Below are 11739 nucleotides of genomic sequence, written 5' to 3'. Positions count from 1 at the left end.
GAAGGGGTAGTCAACCTGTGGTCCTCCAAATGTCCGTGGACTACAGTTCCCATGAGCCCCTGCCAGCATTCGCTGGCAGGGGCTCATGGGAACTGTAGTCCATGAACATCTGGAGGACCACAGGTTGACTACTCCTGAATTAGAGCGCCAAGTCTGAGTGCAGTAAAGTTTAACTCTGGGCAGCAGCTTTTTTGGGTGCATGCACGTCTCAAGGCTCACGCCTTGAATAAACCTTTGTTGGTCTTAAAGGTTCCATTGGACTCCATTTTTATGGATTCAGGAGGAGGGTCGTCGTGTTGGCCTGAAGCAGCAGGACCAAGTCTGAGCCCAGGGGCACCTTGAAGCCCAACCCACTTGAATTCTGGTTCCAGGCTTCCATGTGCATGCACACGTCTGCTGATACACTGATTTGGGGGGGGGGGGGATTACCGTGTTGGTCTGAAGCAGCAGAACTAGGTCTGGGTCCCTTTTATTTTATTTATTTATTTATATTTATATACCGCCCTCCCCCGAAGGCTCAGGGCGGTTTACAGAAAACAGGAAACGGATACATATAACATGAGGAACACATGTGACAACAGCAACAGTACAATAACCCCAACAGGATAACACTAATAACATGAACTTTTGCCAGCCCTGCAGAACTCTTTTTGCTCTGGCAGGACTTTTTCCACCAGAACGTCCCCCCTGCCAAGTACGGCATCTGGCAAGGTTGGGGTAATATGTCAAATAGTTTTGTGCAAGGCATGATGTCAGATCAGGGGTCCCCAAAGATTTTGAGCCTACGGTCGCCATTGGAATCCTGACGTAGTTTGGGAGGCCCAACCACAAAACGGCTGCGGCAGGAGGCAGAGCCAGCAACAAAATGGCTGCTGAGACTCACCTTCGGGCACCTAGTGACGATCCTTGTGCCACCAAAGCGACATTTTCAAATATCTGTCCAGCCAATCAAGTCTCCGGTGTCTGCCAGAAACCCTGCTTGGCTGAGACTCCACCTCATCCCACCCGCTTCCTGAAGCGCCTGGTAGGTGCCAGGGGAGATGCTGGCAGGCACGGGCACCTGCGAGCACCATGTTCAGGACCCTTCTGCTAAGTCTTACTGTTACCTATCTTACCACCATGACACTGGCAAGGAGACAGCTGTCTGTGGTGGCAAAATAATGCCAGGGGTTTTGGTACAAGACCTGTGGGCACCTTTGGAATCTTGACACAGTCACAGAACGGCCACTGCAAGAGGTGAAGCCAGCCACAAAATGGCTCGCGCTATGAAGAGCCTTGGGATAGGGTGGTAGCTGCTGCCAAAGTAACATTTTTAAATCTCTGTCCAACCAATCAGATCTCCAGGGGCCAAGCAGAAGTCCTGCTGGGCAGACGCCCCTTGTTATCCCATCCACTTTCGGTGGGCACTGGGTAAGGTCGGGGTATCCAAGGGCACCACGTTGGAGAATCCTGTTCTGGTCTTTCCTGTGGGACGCTTGTTTTTTTTCGTATGCAACCTCTGTCCAAGCGAAAACGCCAACGCAGACTACAGAACACCTGGAGCTGCCACTGAACGTGTGCCACGTACGTGTGGGGTTGTTTTGCCTGGTGTTCACCCATTGGCTCGGCCAGAGGGAATGACGCACGTGCTTTTAAAGTCAACAGGCCGCTTTTGTCTTTGCACCAACAATGCAGCCATTAAAAGTGAGCGGCAACACTCTTGGCTCTCAAAGTGGCTCTTCGGCAACGTGTCTGTGAAAGCATTCATTCAGAGCGGGCCTTGTTTATCTCTTTTCTTGGCTTACGGGATCATTGCTTTTGACTTTCACCGGGCAATACTTCATGACCTTAATCCTTGCCCATCCGAATGAAGCACAGCAGCAATCAGAGCCAGCAATTTAGGCCGCTTATCTGGAGTACTGGAAGCACATGGAGGCCTTATCTCTAGTGGCTTGGCTCGTAGCAGGACGCACTGAAATTTCGCTCCATAAAACCGACCGCCGTCCCGCTCTGGTTACAGCACTTCCTCATAACTCCATCTTTTGTAGATTTTGCATGTGCAAAGAACAGGGTGGAAAATGACCAGGGCAAGAAGGGGGGAACCTCAACTCCTAAGCGGTCTAGGAATTTCATCCCTGGCAGAGCGCCACTTCCCCCCCCCCATCGAAAATTGGTGGGTGCTTTTGGAACTTTACATTCTTCTACCTACAAGCTGCTTGTGGCCTCTGCCAGGACAAGGGACTCCTTTTTGGTGGCCCCATCCTGGTGAGAACCAGCTGTCAGACACTTAGCACGCAAGCCTTATGGGACTTACCGATGTTTCACAGGGCCTACAAAGCAGAGCTCTTCAATGTAGCTTTTCATTAGTTACGATAAGTCTGTTTCTTGACAGTTGATCCACAAGCATTGGAATCAGATTGTTCGTGGTTTTTGGTGCCCTTAAGGAGTCTCAAAGCAGCTTATAAACACTTTTCTCTTCCTCTCCCCATAACAGACACCCTGTGTAATAGGTGGGGTCGAGAGAGCTCTGAAAGAACTGCTCTGTGAGGCTGATAACTATGACTAGGTCAAAGTCACCCAGTTGGCTGCATATACAGGTGGAGTGGGGAATCAAACCCGATTCTCCAGATTAGAATCTGCTGCTCTTTAACCACTATACCACTCTGGAGCAGAATTACGTTGGACGTAACAGGCACTGTCCAGTAGGGGCTCCCACCGCCCCCACGCTGACTTTGTCCCTACATCAATGGAAGTACTGGCTGGAAACAAAATTGCAATAAAAGTGCTGTCTGAATGGGTAACATTTGGATTTCCTGGGAGGAAAAAGAAATTATGCACATTTGAAGGAAAGGATTGGTACCCGCACAATAAGAATGTTTTTTCTTCTCCTTTTAAAAAGATACCAATGTTTTGCAAACATGTTCTGGGACCTGCGGATCCCCCGAAATTATAGCTCATCCCCAGACTACAGAGATCAGTTCCCCTAAATAAAATGGATGCTTTGGAGGGGGCTTCATAGCTTTGTTACCCCCACTGAGGGACCTGGTCTCCCTAGGTTCAAACTCCAAATCTCTAGGAGTTTCCCAGTCTGGATCTAGCAAGCCTACTCCCTCATCCCCTGCTGGAGGCTAGGGGGGAACCAGGAAACCCTACAAGCACACAATAGCTATTTGGATCGGAACCAAAGTCAGCGTTGGAGATGAATGCTTCCAGTTGTCACGAGCAGTGCCCCAAGCCATCGGCGTCCCTTCCTCGAGAGCCGGCCAGGAACTTTTAAGCCCTCATCACCGTGTCAGGACATTTAATCAGGAACTGCCTGGAAGCATTGTCCTCTTTCCGTCTGTTTGCTTAGCAGTAAAAAGCTTCATAATTAAATGCTTGTCTTCATGGGCAAAACCCGTCATGGCTGCTTAGGAGTATATTGTATTTGCCTTTTCTTGATTGCCCGGTTTAAAGGAACCAGTTTGCAAGACAAATATCGCCTTTGTCTCCACCTTGCACTTTCCCTCTCGGACATCACCCCATCTCTTTCTCCCCCTCCGGGTTAGAGCAGCGTGCCCAGTGTTATATTCCATTATATTTGTGGAACAGTCACGTCCTACTTGGAATTTCCCATTTGAAAACAGGGATACAGCTAGAGGAATAAATAAATATGGCCATTGTTGAAGGCTTTCATGGCTGGAGCCCACCAACTGTGTGGCCATAGTCTCATAGTTTTCATCCTGGATGTTTCGCCAGTAACTCTTTAGAAGTAAGCCTCGGCAATTAACTCCACCCAGGAAAAACACTTCCTAATTGACTTGCTAATGAACTCCAGACACAGGAAATGCACTTCCTAATGGGCTTGCTAATGAACACCCAGACACAGAAAAACATGCTTCCTAATGGACTTGATAACAAACACAACCCAGGGACAGGAAAGACACTTCCAGGCTGAAAACCCCACAACAGCTCGTTTGAAAAAACAAGGCAAGTAGAACTAGATGGGTGGCTGTGTTCATCTGTCTGCAGCAGCAACCAAGAGTAAGAGATCAGGAGCCCCTTGAGGAAAAGTACAACAAAAATGAAAACACTCTGCACATGTTTAGAGAGCAGCAGCCTCGAGCATGTTTTGGCGGGCATGGGTGTATCACAGCGCTTTCCCACAGATAGTGTCTACCTCCATGCATGAAAAAGAGTATCTGACTAATTTTTATTTAATTTTTTATTTAATGTTTTTAAACTATTTCCTTCAAAACGCCACATCACAAGAAATAAGCGCGGGAGGTCCCGGGCACACAGATCTCGCGAGATCCCCACGCGACAGCGGTTTTTTATTTTTTTTAACGCGTTAATTTCCCTCCTCAGCGGGCGGCCGAGATTGAGCCTTTCGTGCGCGTGCCCGCCTGAGCGGGAGGGGGGGAGTGCCTGGCTGTTCTTTCTGCCCGCCTGCCCTCCCCCCGCCCTCCTTTTCCAAGGTTGAAAACGATAAGGGGCGTGGCCGGCCGACTCCCTCATAACCCCGAAGGCGAAAGAGAAGGGCGCGCTCGCGCGGCGAAGACTAAGAATAGGAGACCAACGGGCCCAATGAGGAGCGAGCGACCGAGAAGCACAAGCGCGCGAGGGGAAAGACGCGAGGCGGGCGGAGCTCCGCAGCCAGCGGCCCAATGACAAGCCAGCGAAGGAGATGAAGGACAGCGCGCGCGAGGGCGAGGATGGCGAGGTGGGCGGAACTCCGCAGCCGACAGCCCAATAACAAGCCAGGGAAGGAGATGAGGGACAGCGCGCGCGCGCGCCCTTGCCAGCGAGGGAGCTGGCGCGAGGTGGGCGTGGCTGAGCGCGCTGTTGGCGTCCCGCCTCACCATCCCCCTCAGTGGAAGTCCGTTAATGGCGCTCCGGGCTCGGCGGCTTCGCTTGGGCGCTCTTGCTGCTGCTCCTGACGGGGTGGGGAGAGCCTGACGAGGGAGCGGCGAAAAGGAAGCGCCGCCACCGCCAGGTGAGGGGACAGCGCTCCGTCGGTTGGATACGTGGCTGGGGGGAGGGGGAATTAAGCCTTCCGAGGGGAAGGGGCGGGGCCAGAGTTCCCGCCCCGCCCTTGGGTTTGTGTGCCGCGCCTGGCATGCGCATGCGCGCTTTTCGGCGTTCTAGCCCGTCGGAGCCCATCGGCTGACCCTGCATTGACCTGCGTGGATACGCAGGATTTGAACACAGAGCCGCGCTACTAAAATTGCTCAGACAAAACGAATCTTGTACCTTTAGAGTAATTAGACCGTATCTGCCCATCGAGAACATTTTGAGCCTTCCTGCAAGGAAGAACCGAGCAGGGCTCTTCTGCCCCCTGCCAGGTTTTTTTCTCAGTTAACACTCTTAGGTAGGTCAGGCTTAGAGAAGAATAACTGTTTGTTTGTTTGGTTTGTTTGTTTGTTTTGGGGGGGTGATCTTCGAAAGCGTATACCTCCCAAAAATCTTTTTGTTCTGTAATATACTACAGAACTTGAATCTAGCTTACCATTTCTCTGGGCAGGATTCAAACTGGAGCAAGTTACTGGGGGGGAGGAGAAGATGAAATGTTCTCTATCATGAACCTGCCTCCACAGTAGCATATTTACACTTAAAAGACTCATGATATAATTAATCTTCTACCTTGAGTCTTTCTTCTTTTGCTTTGCAAACTCCCCCATAAGGATTCTCGGTTTGACTTCCCGTACTTACCTAAAGAAGCAAGCAGTGACTCACCAAACATCGCACGTTTTTTTTGTTTTTGTTCTGAGGCCTGCTGTGCCAGGGAACTTTGTAGATTCAAGTGGGCAGCTGTGTTGGTCTGAAGCTATAGAACAAAGTTTTGAGTCCAGTGGCACCTTTAAGACTAACAAGGTTTAATTCTGAGTGAATCAGTGGATCTGAAAGTTTGCTTGTGCATTAAAACTTAAACCTAGTATTAAACTTTGTTGTTCTTAAACATGCCACTTAAAGGGCTGCCCGATTGAATCAGTGTATCTGAAGAAGTGTGCATGCACAGAAATGCTTATACTCATAATTAATCAGTGTTGGTCTTAAAGGTGCCAGTGGACTCAAACTTTGTTCTATATCACCTCTCTCCCTATATGTAAGGCTGGAGGAAGTATGTTTGAATGTATCTGAAGACGTGTGCGTGCGCATGAAAGCTTATACCCCGAATAAAATGTTGTCAATCTTAAAGTTGCCTATGGACTCCCAACTTTGTTCTGCTGCTTCCGACCAACATGGCTGCCCACCTGAATCAATGTGTCTGAAGAAGTGTGTATGGATGCCAAAGCTTTAACCGAGAATAAAATTTTGTTGGCCTTAAAGGTGCCAGTGGACTCAAGCAGGGAACTTCCTACTTTAATCTTAGTTTCTAAGATGTGACTAGACTCAAATTTAGCTGTTCTATTGCCAATCAGTGTTACTTTCCTAAGAAAACTTCAGTGATATTGTCAGCCTTTAAAGATGCCATGGGATTCCTGGTAGTTCCAACAGCCGCGGACTTAACAATTATTCCTGTGGAATGAAATGCTTTAGTGTGTTTTGTCATTTACCCTGTCATCCTCATCTTTACAGATTTGGAGAAAAGGCTAAGGAATAGTTGCTTGCTATTATACAAACCACAAGTCCTTCAGAGCCACTCCAGAATCTTCCCTTTCAGGATGCTTCAGCAGGCTGGTTTCTCTTCTGCAATCCCGCTTCTTCTTTAACTAACTTTTAACTGCTTTAAATGGGCTATGATTCATGGAACATGCTTAGTTATTATCTGGCTGCTTGAGATCCCCTTCCCCCCTTGGGTTGATTGAAAAAGTGATATGTTGTATAACTGGAGAGTCCCCCGAGTAGATAGAAATCCCTGTCTCATCTCCGAGTAGAATTTGAGTCCAGTGGCACATATAAGCTTTCATATCTATAAGCTTATACCCAGAATTAACCTTTGTTGATCTTAAAGGTGCCACTGGACTAGGTATGGGTATAAACTGGTTCACAAGCCAAAATTAGGCCCATGTTTGGCCCAGTTTGTAGTGCCTGCCTTGCTGTTTAGCTGAAATGTCTGTGAACCATTTCAGCAGTCGGTTTTGTTTCCGGTGTTAGGCTGAAATGGCAGCCAACCATTTAAACCTAACAGCCTAGGAGGTCCTCGCATCAGCTGATAGGTTTAAATGGTTGTGCGCCATGAAACTCATTGGTTTTGCTCCCTTTCCTCTAATTTGTGGCGGGGGGGGGGAGTGAAATATGGGTAAAATGGCTGCCGGTTTGATTTGGGAAAATTCTTGTTCAGTTCAGGTGCCACCCCAAACTAGAATTTTCAGGTCCGTGCCCATCCTTACCCTGGAATCAAATGTTGTTGTGTTGCATCAGACCAGCACGGCTACCCACCTGAATTTATCTCTGAGTGTCACTGTTGCATGAACAGGAGCCAACCAGTTTACTGTTAGGTACAGTGAGCTAAGATAATGAAACTTTCTGATACCCAAAGCAACTGTCTGTTTGTAATAAATAAAGATTAAGAATGTAATTTTATCAGATGTGTATGAGTGATGCTGAATCCCCTCAACCACAATTGTGCTTTCAACATACCATAAACAAAAAGAGCAGAATATGGCTGGATTAGGCAACTGTCTGTACATATTCCCAGTCAATGGAGAGCTAGATAAGGCCAGCATCTCTTCCTTCCTCTTTAAAGAATAACCCTTGTTTGATAAGGAAACACAAAACTCCTTGATTCATGACTTTGCATTGAAACTCTACAAGAAAGGCTGAAGCAAATAAATAAATGTCCTCTGTCAATTTCGTCTTGGTGGCAAAATTATTCACTTTTTCCCCTTGGCAAATAAAGGGAGGGAGGGAGAGTGTGGGATCCGTTTCTTCTAGGATTTATATCCTACTTTTCTGCTTAAAATGCCCCACAAGATGACTGGTAAGTAAATACAAAGCTGTGGTGAGTCTCAGATGAAGAGGGTTCTTGTGGCACCTTAAGGACAAAGGTTCAGCCTGAAACAGCCACCCTGCTCAAATAAGTCCAACACAAGGACTAAGCCCCTAAAAACAGCCAAGAATCACTGCTGCACTTCCAGTCCTTTCAGAATCCACAAGCATCTTAGGACCATGGTGGTGGTGAACTGTAGGGTTTTCAAGGCAAAAGAAAACAGAGGTGCCTTTCCATTGCTGCCTGCTTGTAGTGACCCCTGGATGTCCTTGGTGGTCTCCTAACCATTGCCTACTCTCTTAGTTCCCAAGATCTGACCTGATCAGGCTAGCTAGGGCTGTCTGGCTCAGGACAAGGTGCTTGGTACCCCACGGTACACGGTTTTAACATGGGTGGGCCAAGGAGCTTTGTATAGGGGTGAAGCGGCAGTCCTTTCTGGAGAAAATGAGCAGGGGCTACCTTTCCTTGCCTACAGCTTCATCCCCAGGTGTCATGTTCAGGATGTCGGTTGTTGCTGTTCCTGCCGGTAAGCACTGAGTTTTTTCTGTGTTTCTAATGGCCTTGTTTCATAGCCTTTGCTTTCTATTCTTGACCTCCTCTCTCTCCCCACCATCATCCTGGTGAGAGATTCTCGGTATAAATAGAAAACTTCCATTTCGCCTTGGATCATGTGAAATCCACACTGCCAGGTGTGATTGGCTACTTTGCAATTGTGGCTGGGTGGGTCTTCAATACCAACACTCCACCCTTTATATAGGGAGCTGTAATTCAGGCAGTCGTCTGAGCCACAGCGACTAGCATCCAGCTCCTCCAGAGGGTCCAGGCCGCACGTGACTGCCCTGAGTCCTGACTTATTTCAATTCTGAGTGGGTTCTCTTTTTCTCAGGGTGGCGAGGAGGAGAGGCGCCGGGTCTTCCTGCTGCCATGGGGGCACAGGATCGGCCTCAGTGCTTCTTTGACATAGAAATCAATCGAGAGCCAGGTAAGCTTGGGAAACCTGTAAGACTGCTCTTAATTGACCCAGAAAGGTGTTTGCCTTGGTGCTGACATTTAATTCAAGCTTTGCATTGCATACAGTTGCCATGTTGCTTAGAAAGGATATTTTAAATTTTGACTTCTCTGTTGTGGAATTATTCCCTCCCCCCCCCCCCCCAGCAGTAACCTGTGTAAAATTTAGCCAGATATACCGATTTTAACATTCAGATGCAATTTGCAGTGCTTTGGAGCATTTCAAGCTCAATCAGTAGTCTGTACTGATGAAAAGTAAGGAGGGTGGGGGTGTTGTCATGATAATCTGCTTGTAGTCCCTGAGAGATGAGAAGGCTTTGTGCCCAGAAATAAAAGAAAATAAATGATATTGAGGGATGAGGGATGGTTTGGGTTAACACCGTCTGGCTAGGTAGTATTTTAACATATATGTATGAGAACTTTTGCAGCCCCCTTTAATGAGGCAAGTGGAAGTTCTGTTTACTTCCCTGCTGCCCCCTGATTAAATACGACAGAGAAAAATAGATGCAATTTGCATAATGCATGATGATTCATAAAGTGTGTCTGTTAGCACTGCTGGTGAGAAAGGAGGAAGAGCGCTATTAGGAAAAAGGTGTAAAAATTCTAGCATCTGTGGGGATAACGTCCTCATAAGACATTAATTCTGACTGCTACTGATCTATGACCATAATAAAGAACTGCTTGACCGATTCTATCTTCTGAATCTTTAGTCGCTCTTTCACATCCATGATCACGAGGGCTAGAAAGTTACTATTAATAAATTTTGAGGTTGACGAGATGTTAATAAAGACATTATAAAGGCGTATTTTGTAACAGAGCCACCATGGGTAGCCGTGGAAAACTGCCTGAATTGAATGATTCGGTGGGCTAAAATGTATTAGATGTGTACATGAAGTGAAGGTAAGCAGCAAGCTATGGGGATAGTTGTGGCGCAAAGGCCCCAGACCATGGCTGGAGTGCCAAGGCTTTAAGGATTGTGCAGTCTGATTACTGTGAGATTTTGTAGGTAGGCAGAAAAATATTAAAACTTTCAAGCATGCTGCAGGCTATTAATAGAACTGGGTGCTTTTTAAAACATCTAGGTAGTTTTGTTTTGGTTTGGGTTTTTTGCAAATCTGATTAGATGCAGTTGACCTAAAGCATACTTTTGTAAAAACATTACATGATTTCAGAATTCTTTTTTTGAAGTTCAGTTAAATGACTAACATGATATAGTTGATATATTGACTGAATACCCACATAATTAGATACCTGGTTTTTCCTAATCTTCAAACATATGTATTTATAGTCGCCTTTCATCCATCATGGGATTTAAAGTGATGTACCTAGGCTTTCCATCCATAAACTTACCAAACCCTGCTTGGCTTCAGAAAGGTTGCTTTTTCTAGTATTTTCTAGTATTTCTTTTCTAGTATTCCCTGTTTTCCCTTTATTCACCCTTTTCAGACACCATCTCTTTCTTCCCAACCTCCCAGTTGCTTTTTAATGCCAGCCCCTCAGAGAAGAGATTCTAAAGTCTTCATTTTCCAGAAGTTCCAGGAAATAGCAGCACTGTTCTAGTTTCCTGTAATGTTATGTATCAGGTCAATAGCCTTAGGACCCCAAGTCTTAAAGCTATGTGAGCTGGAAGGCCTTAAGTCCATCCTGAGCGGTCTTAGTTGGGTTGTTGAACCCGCAGTGTGTATGGGACCTGTTGCAAGAACGTAGTGGAGCTTTGCGAGGTGGACTGGGTGTTCTGGATCTGTGGATGTGTTGATTTCCTGTTCCTAGAGAGCTCCATTTGCTGAGTTCCCTGGATTGGAGATGAGCTTAATAAGTGACCTGAATCAAGGCTGCCTGGAATGTCTTGTATGATACAAGAAGCTTTAATGACGTGGCATATGGGTCCCAAAAACCTTCTGAAAAGATGCATAAAATTAATTTGCCCCTGCAAAACCTTTGGTAACACATGTTCTACATTCTTTGTGCTTGGGTTCTTACAGTTGCTAATCTTATCATGAATAATGATAATTTATATTATGTATGTTTTACTTCTGCCACTTTTAATAAGACGATCCATGCATAAAATATAAATCATAACTGATCCCTGTAGCCTTTCAGTATTTTCCCTCCTAGGGCCTAGGCAATTCTTTAAGCTTATCTTCAGGGGCTTCTTGCAAGACCACAAGAGTTTTGGAATCCTTGAGATTACTGGTTTGAATCTATTCTAAGCCAGCAGAACAGATTGTGTTTTGTGTAACAGTCTTTCACTGAAAGACTGTTACACAACAGTGTAACAGTCTTATGAGCCTCTTGTGGCAGCCACCTGAAAGCTTTGCCCATGAGGTTGGGAGTTCGATCCCAGCAGCCGGCTCAAGGTTGACTCAGCCTTCCATCCTTCCGAGGTCGGTAAAATGAGTACCCAGCTTGCTGCTGGGGGGTAAACGGTAATGACTGGGGAAGGCACTGGCAAACCACCCCGTATTGAGTCTGCCATGAAAACGCTGGAGGGCGTCACCCCAAGGGTCAGACATGACTCGGTGCTTGCACAGGGGATACCTTTACCTTTACCTTTACCTTTCACTGAATGACAAAGGACATCGTTTCAAATACAGTTAGGAGCTTCTGTTTGAATTGAGTCACATAATATTCCCTGTGTACATATGTATTTCGTATATTCTCCCAGCTTAATTTGGTCCTAAAAATAATTTTGTGCCCATGCTACTTCCAACCCATTTTGGTGGTCAGCCCTCCTCCCTCCTTTCTAGGAGGAATTTTGACTTTGATTACCACATTAAAAACCGTGTTTTCACTCCGAGGGCAAATGGCAGCTTCAGTGAGGGTGATTTAGATCACAGCTG

General features: G+C 46.6%; 1 protein-coding gene across 2 annotated transcripts in view; it reads left to right on the top strand.

The window, feature by feature from the left end:
- The first annotated feature begins 4752 nt into the window (after positions 1–4752).
- NKTR (natural killer cell triggering receptor) overlaps positions 4753–11739 on the top strand; it is a 34780-nt gene continuing 27793 nt past the window's right edge. The window contains exons 1-2 of one of the 2 annotated variants that reach the window (XM_077304010.1): positions 4753–4954; positions 8778–8873. In XM_077304010.1, the coding sequence (XP_077160125.1) occupies positions 8816–8873 (58 nt within the window). In that variant the 5' untranslated portion in view covers positions 4753–4954; positions 8778–8815. The remainder of the gene's footprint in view (positions 4955–8777; positions 8874–11739) is intronic. The other variant, XM_077304011.1, reaches the window with a different exon arrangement.

This window comes from Paroedura picta, chromosome 11, assembly GCF_049243985.1.
Source record: "Paroedura picta isolate Pp20150507F chromosome 11, Ppicta_v3.0, whole genome shotgun sequence".
In the NCBI taxonomy this organism is placed as follows: domain Eukaryota; kingdom Metazoa; phylum Chordata; class Lepidosauria; order Squamata; family Gekkonidae; genus Paroedura; species Paroedura picta.
The sequence above is the reverse complement of the archived record's forward strand: the minus strand, read 5'-3'. Positions and strand labels throughout refer to the sequence as shown.